Source organism: Zingiber officinale, chromosome 6B (assembly GCF_018446385.1).
Source record: "Zingiber officinale cultivar Zhangliang chromosome 6B, Zo_v1.1, whole genome shotgun sequence".
Classification (NCBI taxonomy): domain Eukaryota; kingdom Viridiplantae; phylum Streptophyta; class Magnoliopsida; order Zingiberales; family Zingiberaceae; genus Zingiber; species Zingiber officinale.
The window spans coordinates 114812142-114839653 of NC_055996.1; the positions used below are offsets into that span (position 1 = coordinate 114812142).

The window sequence follows — 27512 nt, forward strand, 5'->3', positions numbered from 1 at the left end:
CATGTGATTGCTCTTTGGTGAAATTGGTCTTCGAACCTCCATAAGATTGCTCCGTTGAATCCTTACATTATTATTTAGTGATGGTAAAAAAAATGAATACGTTCGTCCTAAACGTTCCCGTCATTATTATTTAGCGAGTCTTTGTAAGATTGCTCTGTTAAATCTTGAAATTATTGCTCAGTGATATATTATTAAAGAATCTACTGTATCCCTAGGTAACACCCGGCTACCATAAAAACTAATTCCACGAATAGATCTGATTTTTATTAGCTGTATTGTCTCTGATTCTGATTTTAGATTTAACGCAGTGAAGAAGTTATTTACTAAAAAATTCTTATTTATTACAAGTTGTCTAAGTCATTTTGAGTTAATAGTGTGAGAATTGGAAACTTTCGATTTAATCGATTTGTTTGAATTTGTTGGTTCATTTTGTTTAACACGGTTTAAGTAGTAAATATCTCATAGGATATTTGATTCAAATTATCATATATATATATATATATATAACTTTGATTATCTAAAGTTTTAGAAAATAAAATATAATTTAATATTATTTAGTTTAATATAGTTAATATAATAAAATTTTATTTGTTTAAAGATTTTAATGTATAATTTAATTTAATAATTTATTGTATTACTTAGTTATAAAATCAATGATAAATAATAATAATAATAATAATAATATTATTATTATTATTATTATTATATTCCTCAACTTGACGTTTTGTAAAAATAAACTTAATTTTTTTTTTACGATTTTTCTTTTACGTTTTTTTTTTTCTTTCTTTTGTTTTTACGTTTTTCTCTTTTTTATGAACTTTACTTTTTTTACATTTTTTTTTTCAAAAATACAACTTTGTTTTTTTAATAAAATATCACATATTTTTCATTTTATTTACTTTTATAATTTAAAATAAAATTTTTACTTATAAAAAGTTTTAGGGGTATTTTTGATTAAAATATTTTGTGAACCCTAAAATAAAAAAAAAACCTCTTTTTTTTTAGGTTTTTTAATTTTAGTTTGCATGTCATGTTGATGCCAGATTAAATCAAATAAAATTTTTATTGATAATCTTAAATAAATAATTAAAATTATCAAACATAACCCAATCAAACGCACCCTTAAGAATAAATTGGTTTTTGATTGAGGTTGTCTCTCATTTCAAATTAGTTAATTGATTTGATTAAAGTTGAAAATATTTTAACATTAGGGCTAATATATAAGTCTAGTAAAATTTAAGGTAAAAAAAACAGAAGGTTTTTTATAAATATTTTATAAATTTTAAAACTTACGAAATCAATCTAATAATTTGAGATTGTACAATTTTCTAAAACTTTTTTAATAAGTTGATATAGTAAAACTTTTAAAACTCAAGTTAGTAAGTCTTAAAGATAGTGTTAAATTTAAGAATAATTTTAAAACTTGTGACGTATTTATGTTTATGTTTTTAAAAATTATGTAATTTCTTTAAAAAAAAAAGAAAAATTTATATTTAATTAAATATTTTTTATCTACTTTGGTATGACCTAAGTTGAATCCGAACGAATCCACACTTGATTGGAGCAGTGCTAAGAGTATCTCTAATGCAAGCTTTGTCAAAGATTTGTAAAATTTAAAAATCTCATTAAATTTTTTTTTATGATTGTGTAAGTGAAATTTAAGATTTTTAAATAAAGAGTAGGTTTGAGTTTTCAAATCTATTTTTTTCTTGAAGGTGGAGCCAATAATTAATTTACATGATTAACTTTTTAAAATAATTTAAAAATAAATTATTTAATGAGTTAATTATAATATTTCAGTTTCTAAATAATTAGTAATAACTAAAATTATATTTTTTTCCTTTTAATAATCAAATAAGTTAAAATAATATAAATGACTATAATTAAATTAAATTTATAAAATAATTAAATATTAAATAAAATGATAAATTATATTAAATTAAAAATTATAAATTAATTAATATATTAATTGCTAATTATAAATAAATTAAATTAAAAATTATAATTAATTAAAATATCAAATAAAAATTATATAAAAATATTAAATGAAAAAAATTATATGCAGGTTTTTTTTTAATTGTGAAGAAAATAGTAAATTTGTATTGAAATTGATATAATATGTGTGGAGATAATTAAAAAAAAATTCACTCAAACTTTAACTATTGAGAATATTTTGATGAGTTTTTATAATATTGATATGACATGTTAAAATTTTAAAAAAAAATCATTTAAAATTTTAAGGATGGGAGACGTCCTAAGTTAGATGAAGACTTTAACTGAGCCGGTCCGGTATACGCTAGTGGACCACGTCAGATATCGTCAATCGTGCTATTTCACATGAGATAGAAAATAAAGGTGACTCAGTCGATCAAATTCGATTAATCAAAGTTAAATAAATTGATTTTTTTAATCTAATGTAATCGACCGAAAGTAAAAAAAAATCGAGTAAACTTAAAATATCAATTAAATCTGTTAAAAATTAAAATAATTTAATTTCAGTTAAATGGATACAAAATTGATATAATCGAATTCAGTTTTAAAATTTTGACCGATTTATTTGAAATAATTGATATTTAAAAAAAAAACAATTTTTGGCAAAGGAGTGCGGTGCAAATTGGTTCTACAAAGAGGAGGAGAAGTGAGAGGCGGCACAAGCCAATCACCAAACCCTAGGCTTCCCCTCCCATGTCATCCAGATCTCTCGCTAGTTAATCTTAAATTCTAAGTAGTTCTCCAATTAATTTTTGTGCGTACAGAGACCTCTTATTCTTGCTCTCTGACCCGTTCCAAAAATCTACTTTCTATCCCTTCTCTGTTGTTTTGATGCGTCGAATGGAAACTAATTGTGCGAAAAGATCTGATTTTTATTAGCTGCATTGTCTCGGATTCTGATTTTCGATTTATCGCAGTCAAGAATTTATTTATTACAAGATTCTTATTTATTACAAGTTGTACGAGTCGTTTTGAGTTAATACCTGAGAGGCGTGAGAATCGTCAACTTTCTTTATCCTTCCGCGTCGTGGGAAATCTCTTTCGGTATCCAGGATCGGAGATTGTTTTATTTTTGCCTTAATTATTGTTGCTTGCTTCTTCCACCGAATTTTTTTATTGGGAATTTCGAGGTGAAAGGGGTTGGATCTCGGGTTATGCTGCTGAACTAGAGGCATTAGTTATGGCGGCAGTTTCCGGTAATGCGGTGGTGGTGCCGGTGGATCCGTTGCAGTTCCCAGTGGGCGGCGGCGGCGGCGGCGGGAATGAGGCTCCAAGGCAGTGGTTTGTGGACGAAAGGGACGGGTTCATCTCGTGGATGCGGGGGGAATTCGCGGCGGCTAATGCGATCGTTGATCTCTTGCTCAATCACCTCAGGGTTACTGGCGAGCCCGGTGAGTACGACCACGTTGCGGGCTGCATCCACCAGCGGCGATTCCACTGGACGAACATCCTCCACATGCAGCAGTATTTTCCGGTTGTGGACGTTGGCTACGCACTGCAGCAGGTGGAGTGGAGGAAACATCAGCAGACACCGCTGAGGTATTCTTACGGCCCGAAGGAGAAGGATGGGAGGAAGTCCGGTTTTGGGCATCGATACGGCCATCGTTTCAGTGGGGTTCGTGAGAGTCATGCATGTCCGGCTTCCTGCACGGTTGTATCTGAAGTTGGAAATTTGGAGAAGAATGATGACCCAATCGAAGACATAAAGCAGAACGATGTGCAGATGTCATCGGTCAAGGATTCCTTGCCTCTCAGTGAAAAGGACGGTGAGTTTTTCAGCCTTTCAGGTTAGGAGTGTCTTGTGCTAGAAGTGTATAATCTTATTTCAATGACACATATCAGGAAAACGATTGTTAGATGTCAGAATAAATAAATTTCAAAAAATGAGTATTTTGTGTTTTCCATGCTGTCATTCGTAGCTTAGTCACATCTACAACAGAAGATTTCCATTTCAGAATTGACAATATCTAACATGGCTTTTTTTTACAGATATCTGCACTTATCTGGGTTTTTTCATTTTTTTTTAATATCTTGGTATGCATTCATAGGAATGCTCAAAGATAACTATAATTGATCTGTAAATAAATGTATTCAGGAAACTGCAATCCACATAGCTCAGAGGACAACTCTTGCCTGAAGGATGGAAAGAATGAATTTGGAACCAGTGATAATAAGTCGGAAGATGGTTGTGTGCATGGTAATCAAGATTCAGATTGTGGAGGTATGTTTTTTTAAAAAAATAAAAAAAATCATTAACCAGCATGTGTTGTATTATGTACTTCATGCATTTTTGGTGAAAGAGTGGCCGCATTGCACAACTAAATTTACATGTTCCAAGTTAACTTTTTAGGAAGTTCAATTAATTTCTTATGGTATTAATTGATTCCTTTTTATTCTTTTGTAGATTTTAACTAATTTTATTTCATTGGTCACTGAATCAAGATTCAGTTAGGTAGAAAAATGCGTATGTCAAGATATGCAGAATTTGATCTGCATGTTGATTGTTACAGGGGCAAACCAATTAGTTTGAATCTGAGTATAGATAGGTTCTTGTTGGACTTCATCCGTTCTTTTATTTTTGACTTGAATGTTGCCCTCAGATTATTGGATCCCACTTATATTGAATCTGAGTATAGATATGTTCTTTTATCTGGAGTCTTATATCTTGAATAGTGGAATATTGTCTTCCATGTGTTGTGATGCCTATTAGAATGCTTTATCCTTCGCATTCTTATATTTAGTGTGAGATGTAGGACACCATTTTTGTTCCTTCTGCATCATGCTCATTACAAAGTGCCAAATGTACTATGCTTATATTATTTTTTAGGATGCATGATTTGAAGGATTTACTTTTCTTGTTAGCTTTTTTATAGAAGAAATGGTGATACCTTTAGGTTTTAATTAGAGCTACTTTTGAAGGATTGTTGTTCTCAATAGATGGGCCACTAAATGCCCTATGATTGGTGGTTGTATTGCATGCTTTCTAAAGGGTGTCTTATCAAGAGACTCTTTTTGGGTGAGGTACTACAATTTGCTTGAAGGTTCTTGGTCTTAAAGAATTGGTCATTTAGTGAGATAAAGTTTCAATTTTTATGAGTGCAAAACATCAATGATGCTTTTCCAATTTAGTATTATGTCTCTGAGGCTCAATTAAGAGTCTTTTAGTTTCATAAGAATAATCACAAGGTAGGAGCTAACTTCTGTCTTGTTAAGATTGATTCTCTAGGTCTCCAATTTTCTTAATTGCGATATTTCATTATTTTTCCTGATTGTTTTTGAAGATGGTTGACTAAAGGAGAGTGGGGCTTCTACTCTCGTTTCTTGGGGATCTAGGCTTGCCACTACTCTATAGCCTTTCCTTTTCCTTTCAATGGGTGTTTGAAGGGTCCCTTTTGTTTTTGTTGCTAAGGTTTAGGTTCATAACTGATGGGTTGGTTCTATGTGAGGTGAGAGGCAGATTGTTACTGCTGTGAGAGATCTGCTACTCCGCTGGGGAGCCAGAACCCACTAATTGTGATGACAGAGGAGGGATGATTTTGATCTCATGTTTTTACATCGAATCCCTAGGGGTCATAAGTCTTTACAATCCATTTCAATCCTCAACAATCCCTCAATGGGTTAGAAGTTCTTGAATTGGATGAGACTCATTGATCATCTTAGACTGGTAAAGCTGGATTGGTCAGATGGATTTTGGACCTTCAAGTCATGAATGACAAAACTTTCTCCCAAGAGACTGTTGAACTTCCTCTCTATTTAAATTAATTTTCTTTGACTGATTCCTCCTAAGGGTTTCATCCATCATTGACAATTGAGTACACTCTGGATGGAATGTGTACCAGATGGGAGGATTGTTCATTCAATCTGGAATGTACCAACATTATCTTATGATCCATTAGCAATGATTTGCTAGTGGATGTTCTTGCTAAATTTAGGAACATTTGCTGTCTAGCATTACATTTCACTGAATGATAGTAGTGTTGTTTAACTTTCTATGAGTATGCCTTTACCAATATCAACACCTGTGTTTCTACCTTGTTTAATTTGCTTTTAGTTTGATTTTAAATTTGGACCCTTTTCTTTTGCATTAATTTAAATATTTGGCTACTTGGGAATGATTCTGCAACAGACAAGACAATTATGACTTCAGATCAATATGGAACTCTGAAAGAAATATCAACTCCAAAAGAATTCCTGGCCAGAGAAACAAGTGATGGCATGATGGTATGCTCTTCTATATAAGAAAACTTCTGTTGCATTCAACTGCTTCCTATGATTGTGAGAATTGATATGGTACAATTTATTTATTAGGTTACCTTATAAAATTTTGTAGGTAAATGTAGTCGAGGGACTCAAACTTTATGAGAATTTTCTGGATAGCAGAGAAGTCACTGAACTTGTTTCATTAGCTAATGAAATGAGAGCTGCTGGGCACAGAGGAGAACTTCCAGGTAGGCATACTCTTTCTTTGGCTTTATGTATTCATGACAAATCTTTTTAGCTTCACAGGCCACCTTTTAACAGGCCACACTGCTACTTTTAATATGACCTAGACATTGCTTAAATATATAGATTCCTTCTGTGGTTGTGTTCCCACAAACTTTGCACAGCACAGCATGTAAATTGTTCTTGTTATAGAATTTTAAATGGATTCAAACCAATAAGATAACATCAAAGGAAAATTAATTGAGAGGATAAGGTAAAAAAAATAAACTAAAAAAGAATATGGAGAAGAGGATAAAGGTACCTCATTGTGAGGAGTATGACCTTAAAGATAATTGTGGAATAAAAAGGAGAAAATAGACACAAATCTGGAAATAAAAAAAGTATTGAAAATAAATGCTGAAGTTTATGAATATATGAGGAAAAAGAAACAAAAGAAGAGAGAGAACAAACCTAGATAAGACAAGAAAGAAAATCTAGCTGGAAATTGGCTGGAAAATGGCCTGCGTTGTATAAAGAGGGAGTCTTGGTGTCAATAGAAGCAGGAGGTTTGGATGAAGTGAGGTGTCGAGTGACAGATTATAAATTTAAGTTTAATTTTTATTAACAAATGAACCCATCACCTAGTATAACTTGATTTCTTACCCTAAACTCCATTCCTAGGCAGCCAAAGTGGTCCTGCTAGGCTGACTTTTAAAACACCTGCTTATGAGGGACCATCTATCACGATGATCTTCACTACATTGGTATAACATAAATAGCATTGACTGATTAGAGAAGGTAAGAGCTTATGCAGTATTAGTTCAGTTTTTTTTTTGACTTCCATGGATGACTATTTATCTATCCACTAGACTACTTTCTTCTTTTAGGTTCACATCATTGTCATGTGTTGGATAAAGCATTTTCTGGGTTTTGTTTTATTTTATTTTCTTCTAAAGGAACTTTTATTTTAAGGAAAAAATTAAAAATTAGTTCAAGAACATTTTAGAAATAATACCAATATCACTACCATTTTTTACATGCTATCATTAAAACACAGGGCAAACACTTGTAACACTGAAAAGACCAATGAAGGGGCATGGTAGAGAGATGATTCAGCTAGGTGTTCTCATTAACGAAGAACCTATAGAAGAAAATACAATTCTGACCTCTGGAGGTAATTGTTAAAAACACATTTTAGTATTAATTTTCTTCAAATGTATATAAATCCTTGATAGGGCAAATACTATTTTCTAGAGAGGAAGATAGAGGTCATTCCTAGTATGCTTGATAGTATCTTTGACTGCTTGGTTCAGCTGCAAGTTTTGCCAGTGAAACCTGATTTCTGCTTGATTGACTTTTTCCATGAGGTAAGCTTTTTTTAATGTTATTGTCTTTGCGAATTTTTTTGAGTTAGCTGACAGTTGTTCTTATTATAAAGGGCGATTATTCACTACCTCACACATTGCCATCTTGGTATGGTAGGCCACTTTGTAATTTATTTTTGACTGATTGTGACATTGTATATGGCCGAACAATGGGCTCAGATCATAGGGGAGACTACAATGGTTCTCTGAAGCTCAACATCACAGCAGGGTATGCTTTTTCTCACTAGTTTTCCTAATTTACGAGTTTGATTTTTTTTATTGTCATTTCTTAAATGCAAATTATTGGATTTGGTTTCTATGTTTTAAAACTCTATGATAAATGTCAGAGGTAAGTCAATAGAGTTGTTTGGCTTAGTGGGTTTAGTTCCACATTAGTACCCTTAAGTTTAGGGCTCTGAGTCATGTAATTATCTCCTTACAACATGAGCAATTTCGTATTCACCTTAGTCCTTACCCAGACTTATAGGATTTTCCAAAGAGGTATTCTTCATTTGGCCTCTACTCGGAAACTAGCTTGAATGCATCTTGGTGCCAATCACTTGATTATTTTTAATTTTTTTTATTTTTCAAAACGGTGGCATGATGACTTGCCAGAAAAGTGGATGTAATCCCACATCACTATTTTAGATTTATGACCTATTCATCCCAGTAAAATGTTTAGGGGAGGAGAGGAGAACTTCACTTTTGAAGAGCTCGAGGTAATAGGCGATCGGGGAGGTCATGAATGAGTCAAGGTCGCAATTTTTTCTTTCCTCTCCTCTATAGAGACGAGTAAATGGGGATGATGGAACCTTTGGTGTTTTTCAGATTGAGTTATCTATATACATGTAATTTTCCCTTCATAACAAAAGCAATATAATATTCACTACCAGCAAGTTTAACTGTGAAAAGTAGTTCTTTCTCCTTTTTTATAAGAAATGTTTAAGTGAAATGAGGAAAAAGGGAGATCTAGAACTGTTGTGCCTTGGCATCAATGATTGTCACACATCACAAAATGGACACCTATGTAGTCTGGCAGTATCTTACTAGATAATTTTCTCAACAACCAAGACATGAAGTAATTTCCTATTTTTGATCTCCTGCATTGAGCTCAGTTTGGTGTTTATGTGGGACAAGTCCTTTCCCCTGTATTTGGATGGGGTGAGGGGAGGTTCATTAATGGAAAGGGAGGGGAGGGTAACTTCCTTACACCTCAAATCAGAGTGTAAGGAAATAGGCCATTTGAGCCTTTACTTACCCTTCCCTCACCTCCTTCCAAACTGACTAAGAGGGATATATTGAGTAAAATCTCTTCTCTTGAGATTGCATAAAACCGTTAAAAGTTGTCAGGGACTGGCAGCAGAATTAAAAAATATTGTATTACGACTGATTTAATTTTCTGAGAAAGATTTTGAGGAACCTCTTTTTTGGGCAGCCTCAGGGAACACTAATTTTATTATGAGAACGGGTGGAAGATAATTGGCTACGTGACATTATATGTCCATGCATGAAATAGGACAATAAAAATTAGTGTATACTTTTCTACAACAACAATTATTATCCCCAACTATTGGAGCCGACTAGATGAATCTTATTTGCAAAGTAGATTCATATTATTTATTAATAATGATGCCCTCACCATATATTTTTCTCTTTTCATTTTGTTCAACTCAAAGTCTTCCTCATTCTCACCTTTAACTTCCAATTGATTGAAGTTCTCTAACTATAATTGTCTTTGCCGTCTGTTATCTTAATTTTGTTTTCCCATTTTATCTGAGCTATACTTCTCATATGTGTGCACTGTTGACTCTGCTAATCATACTTGACTGCATACTAATAATTTTAGCTGATACTGAAACCTAATAGCTTTTAGTCATAAATTAACTAAGGTTGTTTTTTTTGGATAAATTTGGTTAAGTATTTTGTCTAGGTTCTGTAACAATGGATGGCTCTGTATACTGTTGCATTTTTTAATCCCAATTTGGAAGTTTAATTAGACCTGAATTTTATCAAGGGGCATGGTTTTTGATTCTTCAACTATTATTAAGAAACTTTAACTTGTATATATCTTCATTAAACTAAATGACTGAAACTACTACATATTTTTTAAACCATGACTGAAATTACATATTTTAATGGCAACCTTGCATATATACAAAGTTCCACCTCATTCAATACAATTATCTTTCATTTCTGTAACAAACATAAATAATTGGAAGTTTGCAAAAGTTGTTTTCTTCCTTTTCATTTGTGTGCTTTTCAAAGATTATGAGTTCAGGAATTTGATAACAACGAAGTATAAAGTTATAGCAAAGTAGTCCAGCAGTTTGATGACAAAGCTCATCTCATACCATTCTCTTCAAAATTTGAGTTACAATTTTTTAATAATGTAATATTTACTTGAGCTGTCATCATAAAATTCTTACCTTTTCGATCTATTCCAGGTCTCTTCTTGTGATGCATGGGAAAAGTGCAGATCTAGCTAAACGTGCTATTCCTTCCCTTACAAAGGCACGAATACTTTTAACTTTTGGAAAATTTCGACCAAAGAAGACTCTTCCATCAGATGGCTATATCTCCAGTTCATCAAGCTTTTCGCGTTATCCATTAAGTCGTAAGCAATATGGGGTCATACCTGCTAATGGTTTGGTGCAAGCTCAGCCAGCCCCTCAAAATATTTCTCCTCCTAACGGTGTTCAACAGCTGTTTGTGGCTGGTCCGGTGGTTGCTGCTCCAGTTCTTCCTTACCCATTGCCCACCTCGATACCTAATGCCAATTCTGGGTGGACTATGGCAGCTCCTCCGAGACACCCAACTGCTCCTCGACTTCCTGTTCCAGGCACTGGAGTCTTCATTCCGCCAGGATCTGTACATTTTCCTCAAACTCAGCAGCTACCAGGGGCTTCAATTTCTGCTGAAGTTACCTATGTGCCAAACGATTTGGCCTTCTCTGGTAAAAATTGTACAGAGAATCTGAGTTTTATCAATGATACTTCTTGCAAGACCTCCCCAAAGATTGCGACAGGGGTCACTGAGCCTGATCCGGAGTGCAATGGGTGCTTGACCATTGGTAATGCGGCTGCCAACCCAGAACAGCGCAATGCTGTTGACGAGAAACTTGATTCTTTTCGAGAAGTAGCAAGATAGCAAACTACAAGAAGTTTCGGAGCAATGTGAAGAGTGACGGAAGAACTACTATGCAATTTCTACTCCTTTTCACACGTTAGGACAAAACAGTCTTTATATCTAATCTATTTCCTTAAACTTTGACTGTGTACATTCTGACTGCTTTTTCTAGATTGCAATTGCAATGGCTACATAGATTGGCAAAAAGGGACTATCAATGACAAATACACTTTGCCATAGGTGTGTCTCCTGATTCCTTTCCTCGGCAGGGAGCTAGTGGATTGGTTTATTTTGGCTAAATTGCAGTCTGATGCCTTTAGATGACCTTAAAGCCGCTTTAGTGGCTTTTGTTAGATCCTGTTGTTTCAAATGACAAATTTAGGTTCTCAAATTCAGTGATTTGCAATTGTGAAATTATCTCTCCGTGGTGAAAAACTCATCTGGTCGCCATTAGGGTACAAGGGCAAGTAGTCACCTTAGCAATCCTTCAATGAGGCGAATTGGTTAATGATGTTGTCGCACAGTTGAGCGTGGTCTGTTAGATCTAACATGTAGTAGTACAATTTTTGAAATCTTCCATGGACAAACAAGGCTCTACTTGTACGAAGCTGGGAACAAAATTTGATGAGCAAAATTCCATGACAGCCCGTCCAAGTGACGAAGCAGAGCAACAAAATTTGATGAGCAAAATTCCAAAACAGCTCGAGTCAGTATTACGACAACCCTTGATTGAGGCTTCATCACATGCGCCATCGCTTTAAAGAAAGCGGCTCCCTTCACTGCTTTCTCTCTCTCACACACACTCCACTCCACTAAGCTACTGCGCGACGCTTTGGAGTCTCACGGTCTAGCAGCCACCGACGCCACTGCCGTCGCGCTTCCCCCGTCCGATGTATCTCTTGTTCGCTCCTCCCCGCCGCCTCTTCCCCGTTCTCTTTCTCCTTCTCCACCGCCGTGATCTAGCGCTCCTGCTGCTGTCGCTAACTCTGCTCGCACCCCCTGCCGCACCTCACCAGAGCTCATCTTTTTCCGGCAGTGTCGCCCTCACCGAATGGCGCTCCGCCCACGCCTCCTACTACGCCGTCTTCGACCCGCTCGACACCGTCGGTCCGACTTCGATCTCAATTTCCCACCATTCCCTTTTCATTTTCTTTTCATTTTTTTTTTTTGCTCATGTTTCTAGATCGGCGATCTCATGGGTTCTGTGAATTTTATGCAGGGGGTGCGTGTGGGTACGGGGACTTGGGGAAGAGCGGGTATGGGATGGCCACCGCGGGGCTGAGCGAGGCGCTGTTTGAAAAGGGAGCGGCTTGCGGAGGATGCTACGAGGTGAGGTGTGTGGAGGAGCTTCGGTACTGCCTGCCTGGGACCTCTATGGTGCTCACCGTCACCAACTTCTGCGCCCCTAACTACGGTCTCCCTGCCGACGCCGGTGGGATCTGCAACGCTCCTAACCATCACATCCTCATGCCGATCCAGGCCTTTGAGAAGATCGCCATTTGGAAGGCCGGAGTCATGCCCATACAGTATCGCAGGTCACTAATCTATGCTTTCTCTCTGCTTTTACTCCCAAAGTGCTACAAGGCCAAAGAGATTTCTGTCAAAAACGGAAAGTGAAAATTTGTGGCAGTTTGGAATACGATATCTTCGTTTGTTTTGTTGATATTAGTTAAAATTGAACGGATAATGAAATTACTTGTTTAGAATCATGCAAAATTAGGCTATTTTTTTTTTAGTTTGGAATTTTGGAATATTGTGAAAGTACGTAGTTCTTGTTAAAAGGTTAGAATACTACGAGGAATCTGATAAAACTGTGTGTGCAATGATTCTACTCTATGCATTAATCGGACTGTCTCAATCAGTAATTTCAGTTCAAGTAGTTTTGTAAAGATTTGTCATCGTTCAGGTAATAAATAATCGTGTAAAAACTTACTACCTGACTATATGTTATCTATACATCCATTAGTTTATGAAAACTAGAAACAGATATTTATATCTAACTATTAGTAGGTAGCTCTTGTTCATTTTGTGTAAAGATGGAAACCCATGTTGAATGGATGACTGAAATCTCAGCATGTTAAGCATCACTGCAATTATCTCTTTCATAGTCACTAGCCACTTTGGATGCTTAACATGCAGGGATGTAACATTTCTGAACAGTTAAGTGCATTAATTCTACGATATTAGTAGGTATGGAATTGAAAAAGGATGTTTACATTTTGGGGGGGCATCAATCAATTCTATGATAACGATTGTTAGGAGAACAATAATTGTAAGCAAGAAATACATTAAACATTAAGAAGAGAGACACAAAATGAAAGAAAACAACATCAACAAGAAACACAAACATTATGTGGTCTAATGAGATCTTCAAGTCGATGACTACATGAGTATAGATCTATTGACAAATATAAGTCATATCATACCACAACCTCATTTGCATTAGTTTAAATTTTTTTTTAGGTTGACATTGACAAAACATGTGATAGGATCTTTATGGTCCAACTAGAGAGGGGCAAGTAGACACTGAGTTCAATTCGTTCGTTTCTCACACACAAACACGAAACAATGCAACCATTAGTAATGTGAAAGTGCTCATATGTGTGTAATTGTGTCAAGTATAATGACAATGGCATAAAGAAACTAAATACAAAAATGAATTATAGAAGGCTGCTAAGAGAACTAAACTACCTCACAGTCACTAAACCTGAAATCTCATTTGTTATTATTGGACCTAGTGCGGCCGACAAGAGGGGGGTGAATTGTCTTGAAATTACGATTATATTATTCTCATTCTTTTAACTTGAGTTAGACAAACACTTAATAAATAAAAAAATATGTATAAATAAATACGAGGCTACTGAGATTTACTTGCTTTGCAACTGGGAAGTTGCTAATCCAAGGCAATGTAAGCACTAGCAAAGTCTTCTTCTTCTTCGAGCAAAGTTGGAGGCGAAGAAGTCTCGTACATCGTTTGAAAACATGAATTGTAAATACGAAAACAAACTGGAAAACTCATAGGACCAGGGCTCTATGTATAGCCTACTGGTCAAATTTATCTGTTGGCTGACGTGGCGGCTCCAGGGGCTTAGAGTAGGTCTAGGCGCCCTAACGGTGCACCTTATCTGCTTCGCAACGACTCTTCAATGGCTTGATGATCAAACTTCATCCTTGCCCAGGCGCTTGGACCGGTTCGAGCACCTGGAGTGTGTTGGTGCGGTTACCACTAACGGTTTAACTCAAGTTTTGATGAATGACAAAGTAGGTTAAGTTAGTTTCATATTGATCTAACACTTCTACGAAGTGTACAGGAGAAGCCCAGACGGGTCGACGAACTGATCTGACGTCTGGCACGAAGTCCAGTTAGGTTGACGGGCCGACCGGATAGCTGGCACAAAGTCCAGATGAGTCGATGAGCTGACCAGACGTTTGGCACGAAGTCCAGCTAGGTCAAAGGGTCGATCGGATAGCTGGCACGAAGTCCAGACGAGTCGACGGGCTGACCGAACGTCTGGCAGGTAAGTAGAGGTAAGTCACTGGAGGGGAGTGACTGTGAGGACGCGTTCCCGGGAAGGGAACATTAGGCGTCGATCTAACTTAGATTCATTTCGGAAATCTAAGTTGAGATCGTGACTAGATTCCGGTCTCGAGGAGACGGAATCTAATTAATACTCTGTTTGTTAATTATAACTATGCTAATACTTTTCCGAGCACCTGGAGTGTTGCTGACGTGGAATCTAAACATCATCTGCAGCAACGGCTCGACGAGGCTCCTGTTCTGTACCAGGCTGGTCCAGGCGCTCGAACCTGGTTCTAGTGTTGACTTGTCTGCTCCGGTCACTTGGGTGATTTTCCAGCCGTCCAGAGTTGAGTTCACTCGAACCCAACTCCGGTCTTCTCTTCGAGCAGTTTTCCGCTCTAGCTTTTCGTCTCTTGGAAGCGTCGCACACATCTTTCTCGTTTACTAGTGTACTCTTCCACAGCACCTCATCCCTCGGATGCACCGAGTCCGTCGACCCGCTTCCCGTGTCATTCTTCTTAGTAGTTGTGTCTTTCGCTCGACTTCTTGTGTTCGTAAGTATGTGCACACTTAGACACAAGACATCAAAAATATAGAGCCCAACTTAACCCGATCACATCAAAACTTACCCAGGGTATTTACAGTTAATTGCATGATCAATTAGTTTTTAGGAATTATGTGTGTCATGACCATGTAGCTATAAAGTTCCTACATTACTTGAAAAGTGCCTTCCAACTTATAGTACAACATTAAAGGTTATTTTTGAATGCTGAAAACTTTGTGAGCCAATTCTGGTATTTTCAGAATAATATTTTGATTGTATCAAGAATGGAATTATTTTGATATGTTGGAATTGTTTTCCAATGAACCAAAGGAAAATGTTCTTGTTGTTCCTACATTATTTCATTTCTTAAGAATGAACATTATGTTCCTTTCCATTTCCACTGTGAATCGAATGTCATGGTTCTTTCTTCTTTTGTTAATTTTTAAAGGCTCATCACTGTGGCTTTGACATATTGCAGTTGCCCTATGCAACATTGCTTATTGTTACAATAACTAATTATGCATGGGGTTATACAGGGTGAAATGTGTAAGAGAAGGCGGCGTTCGCTTTACCATCGATGGCAAGGGATTCTTCTACAATGTGCTGATCAGTAATGTTGCAGGTGCAGGTGACATTGTTGCTGTGAAAATTAAGGGGTCGGCAACTGGATGGCTTCCTATGGGTCGGAATTGGGGCCAAATTTGGCACATTAGTGCTGACCTACAGGGCCAAGCACTGTCATTTGAGGTCTCCAGCAGTGATGGTGTTACTCTCACCTCCTACAATGTTGCCCCTAAGAATTGGGCTTTTGGCAAGACTTATGTGGGCAAGCAATTCCCATTCTGAATATAAGTATCCATTGTTTTCCTTCTTCTTGTACTTGTATTTTGTCTGTACACATTTGAGAACCAAGTTACTAACGAAGAAATCCAATTTTCTGTATTCAGTTCAAGTGTTCTTCTCCACTTTACTTGTAAAGTTGCTGCCATGACATAGAAGTTGTGGCTCGAGTCTCAAAAATTACCTCTGCTGCTTGTAAAGCAGGTTAAGGCTGCATAGACAATGGTCTGCCCTTTATTTCACTTCACCTCATCAATTGTAATGCCTTGAGAGTTGTTTTCGTAATTTAGAGTTTATCTAAGAACTCATTTTCAAGGTCTGTCTGTGCAATGGGGGAGAAGGAAGGCTAACTTATACTTTAGACGGAACAAAATGATGAAATTACACACAGGAAGCAAGCGTTTAGGGCACCACAATGGCATGCGCTTCCATCAATCTCCAAAGAATTCAAGAAAATTTCAAACAAAAACTCTCTTCATCTATGAAAAATACGACAGCAGAAACATAAAAACAGAGATTCTGAAGACAAAAGATAGTCTTTGATTTAGTTATTTACAAAAAAAATATTCTCCAATTATTGAACATCCGATGACATGAAATTGAATGAGTTTCTGGACTATGATGTTCTCCACTGCAGCTCAACTTGCAAGCGACCATTTTTTGAGTCGATAAGATGATACTTCTCGTTGATTCTCTTGTTGTTGACAACATCCGCAAGGCTGATGACCACATGTCCTAGCATTTCCTGACAAGTAACTAGATATCAGTATCGTTCGAAAACCCAAATAATATCTCGAAGTAGCATAAGAACTATCCATCTAGGCTGAAGTATATGCAAGTATAAGACTACTTTTCATATAAGCTTCATTTAACTTTCTTTTTTCACCTTGTGGGTACATGAGAAGTGAGGATAGCACCGAGGTCATGAAGTGCAAAGAAGACGAAGGATTGAGAGAAAATTGCTTGGAATATTATAGACATTATTCAAAATGCAAAATGCAAATTGCAAATGATGGTACCTTGGAGTGGATTCCGATACTAGGTGGTCGACTAACTACCTCGACATGCATTTTTTCGTTTGTAGGTGGTTCTTCACAAACAAATTGAAACTCCTCGTCCCATCTTGGATCTCGATTTTTCTTGATGCACTACATTAGACCAAAAAAAAAAAAGAAGAAGAAAGAAGGTTAAATGGAATTAAGAGTGCAACAATTATCAATATGAACGATCATTATAAAACATTTTTCACTCATGGTACCTTAGTTTTCTTTGTCTCTCCTCTGAACAGGATCCGAACATAAGGATTTGTGTGATGCTTCCCTTCAAGATCTTGAGCTTCGTGGATCATAGCCACAAGCAAACCACCACCCGCCGGAGTGCCTTCGGGTGCCTTCTCCATTTCTCCTTCTTCATCACTGATATCATTTGGAACGTCCCCTTCCTTAAATGGCTTGTAGGTGACTTCTACAACCATCTGTCCACGTGACTTGTCATTTTGAGGATCATTTGGATCCAAGGTCTTGAGCAAGTCAAGAGTTAGAGTTTTTGTCTGATCAGGGGTAAGATCTTTCAGTGGGACGATATTCAAACCCATCTTATCATGTTTGCCAACCTGGAGGAGAAATAAACATTCATAACACACGAACAATAAAAGTTATAGGTATTTTGCTAAAGGGATGAAGGTATACGTACCTGCTCCCAATCAAAGACACTAAGTTCAAGAACTTGAGTTTCTGGATCCTTGATAACAAACTTGAATTCCTCATTCCACTCAGGATTAAGATTGCTACGTTTCACAGTGGTCTTCTTTGCTGGCAGATTATCATCTTGAAGAGTTAGCTTTACATATGGATCCGACTTACCCAAAAGATCTTTCTTCTTCAATTTCATTGCCTGGACAACAGTCACTTCCAGAATACCAACGGGCTTCTTCATAGCTCTGCCAGATCGATGACATGAAAAGATACTCAGTGCTGGTAGTTAAATGCGACTGATAATGTAATAAATAATGAGTAGAATCTCATTTCCTACTTCGTGGGATCCATTATCGGGACTTCTAGTGTTTTAGGCCATAGGTACATGGCTGCAACTTGCTTCTTTATGGTCTCCTGTTGTGGAAAAATGTATATGTCAGGAAGGGGGAAAAGAAGGCCGCATACAAATCTGAACAGGTTTAAAACAAAAACACAAGGGTAGAAGTTGTGTAACATATCGTTCGAGCTACTGACAAATATTGATAAAATGTTGGCAATTGGCAAGATTAGATGTAATTGTGTCACCCATTATGACAGAGATAAGAAGGTTCTCTTTTCATGACTCATCAACAGATTCCATCTACTGATCATGGGAAGGAAATGAAACCTATAAGAAGAGAAGAGAATAGAGGGGAAAGACTAAATCAATAGCATTAAAGAAGTGACATTGAAGTTAGAAAAACTAATGTATATCAAGGGCATTTGGATATTTTCCTAAATCCTATTAAGTCCCTTATCAAAATGGCACATGGATAGTTAGGTGAAAGAAAGTTTCAGGTTGATTCATATTATTCTATGAGATGAGAAAAGTGATTCAAACATATATAAACATTTTTCAAGATTGTGATTATAACCGAAAAGGAAACGGTGGTAAGGTCTAAGAAACAAAAAATAGCAATAATGCTAAACCTGAACAAATCTGTAAAGACCAGGTATTGACATAACATCAGCTCCTAGAAGCTTTAGTCCAAAATCAACATGAGGCTGCAAGAGACTACAAGAAATCAAAACTTGAAGGATGTAGGAAAATGGTTAAACAAAAATGAAAACCAAATATTTCTCTCCCAATTTACCTTCTCCATGAGTGATACAAGGATTTTTGCAAAACAAGGGAAGTTTGGGACCAACGGCTTTAATGTAATCCGTGGAATTGCAAAGACTTGCAAGTCTACAACCTAAAATGAATTAAAAGTGGGGAAATAATCAAGTCCGAACATCAACTGTGAATTACTTATGATTGAGAAAAAACTGGTATTTCTTTTGGTTGAACCTAAAGTATCCAGACCTGTGCTGTTGCTTTTAATCCAAATGCCTTAACCACAACGGTCACATTAGGGTTTCCAGCCCACTTCAAAAATGGTTCCATGATCAGTTCCTTTTCATCAGTAGTGTAAACTTTCATTCCTGAAATACAATGTAAAGGTACATAAAGAATTCTACATGCATATATATATATAGATGCTAAGGTAACTGTTAAGATAAAATGAGAATAAAATTCCATTGAAAACCATTACTGAAGTTTCACAGCAGACAGTTCAAATGAACAAAAAAGTGGAAGAGGCAAAGTCAAAGTTCCATCAGTAAAAAAATATATAATAAAGTTCACTGAAATGACACGAACAAAATATATATGATCATTCTTAGCTTTAAATGCATTAACAAAGTCCAATAATCCGTTTCATAATTTCCTAGAGATCAAATGTGAGATGGTGCAGCATTCTTAGCAAAAAGGATTAGCTCATCTAAGAATTTGAAATTAGCAAAAAACAAGTCTAGAAGTCATGTAACAGTGAGAAAAACTCTGACCTTGAAGAGTAGGTGGCAAACAACCTAAGGTGAGTGTTTCAAATTCGACAGAGTCAATTTTGTAGTTGGCAGTATTCTCAGCAATAATTGGTTTTGCTATCTCCTTTGCAGTTTTGCAAATCGCCTGCACAAGCATTGTGAAGATAATTATTGAACACAGAAATTCTATCGCATCCATAAATACATTAGATTATTTTCTAGAATTCAAAGGGCATTCACCTTGTCAAGATACGGCCACATATACTCTAGAAACTTGTTTAACCAGTCAACCTAAAAGGACAATGATAATAAGTCTAGTTTTGAAAGTGAGTGTCAGAGAAATTTCCAACAAAAATCAGAACCTAAATTGTAGTGGGAAAAAGAGAGTTTTCTTACTCGATCAAAGTCTGGATTTTTCACCCATAAGGGAATTTCTGGAAACATTTTCTCCAATGCAGTAGAATCATATTCAACAAGTGGCCGAATTTCAGGATCCTGAGAATATGAATGTCAATAATGAGTAACACAAAATGCAATACTGTTTATATTCCATTGAGTTTCCTTCCTTCTGCGAGTAGAAACAGCCTTTAATCTAGCCTCTCAGTATACCAAGCTATTTATTTATTGTGGAGAAGTGATAAGATCATAACAGAAATCACAAAGCTAATATGTAAGGATGGAATATATGAAAATATCCCATGGCCTATTAATGTTGGCAGACTATAATTATCATAAATCAACCAATAATCTTTTCCTTAACATAAAACTGATCACGTCACACTAAGGCTACATCTCTACATAAACAAATTGTAGGCATCCATAGTGGTACAAGTTTATTGTATCATCATGACATTCCTTGATCTTCACATGTTCAAAATGTTCATACAAAAAATTTGATCATCACTCATCAGGAACAAGAAAACAAAAATCAACTGACCCGAGACTCCTCCGAAACGTTTGATATTTGGAACAATGACACAGCTCGGAATTCCATAAAGAGGTCAGATTACAGGTTCGTTCAAACTTGCATTGATCTTAAAGAATCAAGAAAGGAATCATTTTTGTTATTGTCACTATTATTTCTTTTTCATAAAGAGCGAGCACAATTCCGCAACAACCGCAACTCTTGCAAAGCAAAACCGAAATATGGAAGAAGCGAAATTAAAGAAACCGTCCAGAGAGGAACCAAAATCATCGCAGGCACCTTGACGTCAGTGGGCTGGGAGAAGATGAACAGGTAGTAGCCGATGACCAAGCCGAGGGCGATCCCCCATCCGAAGCCAAAGAAACCCAACACCGTGCCGAGGAACCCCATCGCCACTATCTAATCCACCACCTAGCCAAACAAAATCAACAAAGGCAGGCAGAAGAGAAGAAAAGGGCTAGATCCCACTTTTCCGGAGTACGTCGAAATCCACAATCACCCAAATCGCCTACGCAGAATTCCAACCCAAATTCCACATGGAGGAAGCGGAATCAGTTGGGCAGAGAAGAGGTGGGATTTATTAGGCTGTCGAGGTTAGAGCTAGCGAGATTTAATGGCAGCCATAGAAGATCGATGTGGAGAGTGGGCGTGCGCGCGCCCCGCCCCGTGGGACTGTCGGTAACGCATGGAGTTTGAAAGCGCCGCCTGTTACTTCCACAACCACACACTCCTACATTTTAATAAATACAGTATTTCTTCTCCATTTTTATACAGATATTTACGTACATAATAACCATGATTCTATTTTGATTGATATTTTGCAGTAGATGCATGCCTTGACCTTAAATGAATGGACACTGACTTTCGTTTGCTTCACCAGACTTTGAGCAAATAATTGAGGTGCTCGATAGATTGGATTGCGATTTACTGGAAATGGACAAAAGCATCACAGTGTTCTCTAAAAGCAACTCCAGTTACTTACTGTAAATGAACAAGAACAAGGAAGCATTACAGTTGGGTCTAACTGCAACTCCAACTACTAACTACAGCCGGCCGCCAAATTGGCCGGGGGTGGGAGGGTTAAATATTTCTATATTGGTCTTTAATGTTTTGTGTAAGACATAATTTGAATTGTACAAAATACGAATACATGGTTTGTTTTACTTAAATTTCATCTTAAATGTTCTGTATAATCCTTCATGTATTATCTCTTCTAATGTTTGTCTTTTTTGTTTTCTTACTTGCAGGTGGCTGCCTATTTCCTGCGATTATGTTCACTGAACATGACTCTGGATTCATCTTATAAAATTCCGTCCCGGGTGATTTGTGATGTTTCTGTAAATTTCTGGTTTATGATATTATCGAAATGCCTTCTAATTTGCAAATTCTTCTACTGTGATCATCTGTCTAGGCAAACATACTGTGTCATACTGATAATGCTGATTCCAATGCACTATCAGAGGTCAGGTGTGTATTACCCATCACTCCTGGAATCTCTTGTCCACAGTGTATCTAGTTTGTGTTGAAATGCATCATGATAAATTTACAGAGACACTAGCCACCTCCTCTCTAGAAATAATCCAATTAACCCTAATTGATGCTTGGTTCTCGAAGGTGAAGATGCTCCCTTGGTTTTTACCTTCTCAAAGCAATCAAGTTGATCTGAGAGAGAGATGATTGGACTGGAGAAAATGCATTAAAAATAATAGGAAATCATAGATCTAATCTCATAGCTAATTGCTGAAATGATTAATCAAAGATTAAGAACTTCAAACAAAGACAGTAGAAAATTGCAGTTCCCAGTGATTCGATATCATGCCACTGCCATAGCGCGACGCAGCCTTTTTCAAATACTCGGCAGTTACACAACGTGCGCGCCAATTCCATGTGAAATCTATTCCACCGCGGCGCGAACATGGCCACCTGCCATTGCCATTCCCACAAATAACTGTCAAGAAATCAGGAGAAAACAGAGAGTTATGGCCGGTTTCATGAACGTGGCGACCTCAAAGCCCATAACCAAAAGCTAGGAAGGTTTCAAGAACTCCATCAGTGGCTCGGGACTCCCTCGCCTCCTCTGCTCCGATGAAGCTCGGCGCGTTGCTCGAGATGTCCAACGGCGACACCCCCGTGAGCCACCGGGGCATGGCCGGCCTCAACATCGACGCCGAGATGGGTGCGTGCCCCGTACCTCACCTGCTTTTCATCTTTTCTCTGCTCCTCTGGACTAATTAATTCTGATGGTTCGCTCAGCGAAGAGGCGGTCCGACGTCATCGAGTGGCTCAACAGCCTGTTTCCTGGCCTCCGTATGCCGGTCGACGCGTCGGAGGAGGAACTCCGGGCGCGGTTGCTCGACGGATCTCTTCTTTGCGGCATCCTGAGGAGGTTGAGCCCCGGCTACTCCAATGAGGTTTGTTCATCAAACTTCCGCGTCAACTCATTATATTCCTTTCCCAATCTCAACTTTCCAAGCACCGTCGTTGCAGATGAGGAACGATAACTATGATTCTACCCCCGAGAACAGTTCGGAAAACATAACCAAGTTTGTATCGGTTGTCGAGAACATGGGACTGCCAGGATTCAACGTATTCGATTTAGAACAGGTAATTCAATAATAACATTCGAAGAATTGGTATATACCATGAAGTTGAAGTATTGGATTGATCAACTTGGATGTAGGGAGCAGTGTCTACAGTGGTGTACTGCCTTTGGTCTCTCAAGGATCACCTCCTCTCGGACGTCTGCCAGGACGGAAACTCGCTTGTTAGAAGTGGAGGAGAGGGGAGAACGAAGCCCAAAGTGCTTCAAAGCACAAGGTTTGCCCCACTCAGTGTTGTGGTTGGGGATGGCAATGGTCACAGCCCTGCTTCCATTGGAGAACAAAGAAGGCATAGCTTCCATGAGCTAAGATCGCCACATTACTTTCAGAACACTCACATTTCGGGTATGTTATTTTGGACAAAAGTTCTTTGCTGAACATTTTGAGCTCAATTACGTTGTTGCTTTTTCTGTGAGTGCAGAGCCATCAACCCCACAATCTCCTTATGGTGGTCACAAGTTCCATGATGTTTTCCAACTAAAACAAGGACATTATTATGATATTCAGGCATCAAAGATCTCTGATATGATGAAATCAAATAGCTTAGATGTAAAATTGCATCATTTTGGTATTTCTTCTTTCAAAATTATTTTTAACCTTTGATGAATATTTTGTTGATAGAATGCCCCGACTCAATCTCTTTTAAGCATCATGAATGGGATTCTTGATGAAAGTATTGAGAGGAAGAACGGAGATATACCTCAAGTATGTACACCAGAGGAACTCTTGATTCTCAAGAACCTACTCTTTAGCTCTACTCCTAGTACATAATTCTTTGTTGTGCTTGCTAGCGTGTATCATCCTTGTTGAAAAGAGTAGCGCAAGAGATTGAACGTCGTATTGCAACCCAAGCCGAACACATACACAATGTAAGAATTATATATATATTTTTTCAAATATATGTTTGTGCTTCTTTCAAAATGTCGCCAAGAACAGTTCATCTTTTCTGCAGCAAAATAATCTTATCAAAACCAGGGAGGAGAAGTATCAATCAAGAATTAGAGTGCTTGAAGCATTAGCAATGGGTACAAATGAAGAAACACAGGTGACATCAATTAACTGCAACAATTATGTTCAATGAATTCCAAGGTTCATTGTTGTTTCTCAGATGTTGGAGTAAAATTAGTCTCATTTCTGTTTCAGATAGTTATGGAACAACTCCAACTTCTGAAGGTCTGATTCCTGTCTAAACTTTGTAGCACTTAATAAATAGGACTCTTTTTTGTGATTATCTACTCTTCCTTTCTTGTATAATTTATGTGCACTTAATTCAACAGTATCCTTAACTGCTGAAAGTAAACGAAAAATTAGATGAAGAAAGTACTTTGAAATGAACCAGACGCCGGAAAGAAATAATGGACAGTTGAAATTGTGTTGTTTACTTTATTTAGATTTGCAAGTATCTTCGTGTCATTTGAAACAACATATTTGAGAATCTAGTGGAACATTTTGTAACTGTAGTGGCATGTTCAGACAGAAAAGCATAAAATTGAAGAGAAGAACACACATGATGAAGAAAACATCGGTAGGTTGCTGAAGGAGAAGGAGAAAAATGACAAAAATACTTCAGAACTTGCTAAGGAGTTGGAGACTATAAAAAGGGCATACAAAGAGCAATATCGGCATATGGAAACAAAATCAAAGGAGAATCAGGAGGAGTTCGAACAAAAATTAAAAGAAGTTGAATCCTATTTGGAAGAATCAAGAAGCAGAATGAAAGAGCTAGAGGCAATTTCAGAATCCAAGACCCAAAATTGGAATCACAAGGAACATGTTTTTCAGAAATTCATAAATCTGCAACAGCAATCAGTGAAGGTATTCCTCACTTGTACTTATACTTCTCCTTTTGATTCTTAAGACTGTTTTTTTTTTTTGGTGTTTCATTAGGAGTTGAGGTCATCCTATGACTCAATTAAGCTTGAACTTGCAGTTTCACAAAAGAAATGGTGTGAAGAATCAATTGCCTTTGGTACCAAGTGCTCTGAGATACTCCATTTTGACAAAAATTTCAAACACCTGGAACACATGTATTTGATTTACTCTCTTTTATTTTCTGCAGGGAAGAGACTGAAAGTACTGACTGATGCTGCAGACAACTACCATAGCATCCTTGCTGAAAACAGAAAATTGTTTAATGAAGTTCAAGAGCTAAAAGGTGTCATTTGTTTTGAAATATAATCTCACATAATGTTTTTTCATGCCATTTTATAACTCTGCTATTATTGTTTTATATCTTGTTTAGGGAACATTAGAGTCTATTGCCGTATAAGACCATTTCTTTCTGGTGAAGACAAGAAGCATACTACAATAGAGTACATTGGCGAGAATGGTGAGCTTCTTATTGCAAATCCCTCCAAGCAAAGAAAAGATGGACAACGAATGTTCAAATTCAATAAGGTCTTTGGTCCAGCTTCTACTCAAGGTCTGAAAATGGATACTTAAACTTGTATCGATCGTACAATCTTTTTCTGAAGCATATTTTATTGATACTAAGAAAAACTTTTTTATGTTTAATAGAGGAGGTGTTCCTTGACACTCAACCATTAATTCGCTCAGTTCTTGATGGTTACAATGTATGCATTCTAGCATATGGTCAAACTGGATCAGGAAAAACTTATACCATGGTGAATATTCCTTGATGTTCTTTCATCTTTCACTTTCTCAGTTACATTCTCATACTTAATGATTTCATCCTTATTATACTGAGTAGAGTGGACCAAATGGAGCAAGTGACGAAGAATGGGGCGTCAATTGTCGAGCTCTAAATGACCTATTTCAAATATCCCGAAACAGGAGAGACACCTATATGTATGAGGTGGGTGTTCAGATGATTGAAATCTACAACGAGCAAGTCAGAGATCTGCTTGCAAATGATGGTTCACAAAAGAAATATCCTTTCTTCCCATGTGATCTCATTACTCCAATTAACAAGTGCTAAACCTCTTAATGATTTTTATCCTAGTTAATGTCTACAAAGGTTAAATATCATACTATAAATCCTTTCAATCCTTTGTTAAACTTCATTATCCTACCACGGGCAAAAACTAATGAAATTACTGCTTCTTTAACTTGCGTACACTTGGAATTCTGAATGCTTCGCAACCGAATGGACTTGCTGTCCCTGATGCAAGTATGCATCCTGTTGCGTCTACGAACGATGTCCTGAAACAGATGCAAATGGGAAACAGCAACAGGGCAGTGGGTGCAACAGCTCTTAATGAAAGAAGCAGCAGATCACACAGGTATTCCTTTCCTCACCATCAACATGTAAATGCACATTTCTTAGATTACTGATGTAGTCAAATACCATTTCTTTCGCAGTATCATGACAGTTCATGTACGAGGTGTGGATTTAAAAACTGGAGCTACGTTAAGAGGCTCTCTGCATCTAGTAGATCTTGCTGGAAGTGAGAGGGTTGAACGTTCAGAGGCCATAGGTGATAGATTGAAGGAAGCTCAACATATCAACCGATCTTTGTCGGCTCTTGGAGATGTCATATTTTCTCTATCACAGAAAAATTCTCATGTACCTTACAGAAACAGCAAACTAACCCAAATTTTACAAAGTTCTCTCGGTACTTGCTGCATTATCTTATAATGTAGATTCTACACATTTTCTATCTAAGTTGAGTAAAAGCTTTATTTTTTTTTTTTATGCAGGTGGGCATGCTAAGACACTTATGTTTGTACAGATAAACCCAGAGATAGGATCTTATTCTGAAACATTGAGTACCTTAAAATTTGCTGAGAGGGTGTCTGGAGTGGAGTTGGGTGCTGCAAAGAGTCCAAAGGAAGGAAAAGATATTAGAGATTTGATGGAACAGGTGATTTGTTCTAGAATTTATGATTTTCTAGTTTGCATTGATCTGATTTTATCTTCTATGATCTCTATCTGAAATTTTTGAGGAAAATGAAGCCATTGATAAGTAAATTAACAGGTATGCTCGAAAGAGTGTGCCTTTAAGGCCTAAAGGTTATTAATGTTTAGTGGAGTCTCATCTAGTTCTTTAATAATCTGTCTGCTTCATTTATCGTTGCTTTGGCCTTGCAGATAGCAACACTTAAAGATGTAATAACTAATAAAGATGAGGAAATTGAACAACTACAACAGTTAAGAGACACTAGTTCTGGGTATAATGGCAACTCATTGAGTCACTCAGCCTCTTATACAATTGAACACAAGAGGAATTTTTACGAGGAGAGGGTACAGGCTAATAAAAAGGTCGCATTGGATCAAGAACACTACTCCGACCAAAGTGGTGAGCATTCTGAATCCGGTTCTCAGTGCTCGACTGACGGTAGAAGGCACCTAAAGCTTCAAGCTATTGAGCTTACTGTTGATCCGGAGCTTGTCAGTCTCGGTGATGCAGATTCAGAGGAAAGATTAAGTGAAATATCAGATGGTATTATTTCCATGGCAACAGAAACAGATGCTTCAATAACAAGTCTTACTGACCTTAATCTCCATGGACAAGTCAAGTCACCAGAAGACATGAAAGATGAGAAAGTGTAAGATCTCTAGAATTTTATGTTCCTTTTTTTCTCGAACTTTATATGAGAATTTTTTTCAACATATGTTCAATTCAAACAAACACCGATAGACATATTTTCATTCATTTAATGAAGTTGCATTGTTTACT

At 37.0% G+C, this 27512-nt stretch overlaps 4 protein-coding genes across 4 annotated transcripts; 3 read left to right on the forward strand and 1 right to left on the reverse strand.

The window, feature by feature from the left end:
- Positions 1-2593: 2593 nt before the first annotated feature.
- LOC121989036 (RNA demethylase ALKBH10B-like) lies at positions 2594-11111 on the forward strand. The gene is made up of 8 exons (XM_042542839.1): positions 2594-3758; positions 4088-4213; positions 6119-6213; positions 6323-6440; positions 7472-7588; positions 7669-7781; positions 7853-8007; positions 10223-11111. Exons 1-8 carry the CDS (start codon positions 3173-3175, stop codon positions 10923-10925), a joined length of 2013 nt encoding a protein of 670 aa, XP_042398773.1. The 5' UTR covers positions 2594-3172; the 3' UTR covers positions 10926-11111.
- A 486-nt stretch (positions 11112-11597) lies between these two features.
- LOC121989060 (expansin-A10-like) lies at positions 11598-15914 on the forward strand. Its single transcript, XM_042542876.1, has 3 exons — positions 11598-12011; positions 12124-12439; positions 15505-15914. The coding sequence occupies exons 1-3, from the start codon at positions 11795-11797 to the stop codon at positions 15812-15814; spliced, it is 843 nt and encodes a 280-aa protein (XP_042398810.1). The 5' UTR covers positions 11598-11794; the 3' UTR covers positions 15815-15914.
- Positions 15915-16266: 352 nt separating this feature from the next.
- Positions 16267-20971, reverse strand: LOC121989045 (synaptotagmin-2-like). The gene is made up of 12 exons (XM_042542855.1): positions 20552-20971; positions 19744-19842; positions 19588-19638; positions 19369-19492; positions 18848-18966; positions 18636-18737; positions 18472-18546; positions 17840-17916; positions 17501-17747; positions 17067-17420; positions 16828-16956; positions 16267-16553 (listed from the first exon to the last, which is right to left on the reverse strand). The coding sequence occupies exons 1-12, from the start codon at positions 20660-20662 to the stop codon at positions 16425-16427; spliced, it is 1617 nt and encodes a 538-aa protein (XP_042398789.1). The 5' UTR covers positions 20663-20971; the 3' UTR covers positions 16267-16424.
- Positions 20972-22512: 1541 nt separating this feature from the next.
- On the forward strand, positions 22513-27467 carry LOC121991410 (kinesin-like protein KIN-14C). Its single transcript, XM_042545418.1, has 18 exons — positions 22513-22683; positions 22760-22876; positions 22953-23217; positions 23294-23421; positions 23494-23577; positions 23664-23741; positions 23825-23917; positions 24016-24045; positions 24346-24687; positions 24760-24841; positions 24932-25027; positions 25115-25294; positions 25390-25496; positions 25583-25761; positions 25950-26114; positions 26194-26447; positions 26533-26696; positions 26924-27467. The coding sequence occupies exons 1-18, from the start codon at positions 22513-22515 to the stop codon at positions 27383-27385; spliced, it is 2997 nt and encodes a 998-aa protein (XP_042401352.1). The 3' UTR covers positions 27386-27467.
- Positions 27468-27512: the final 45 nt, after the last annotated feature.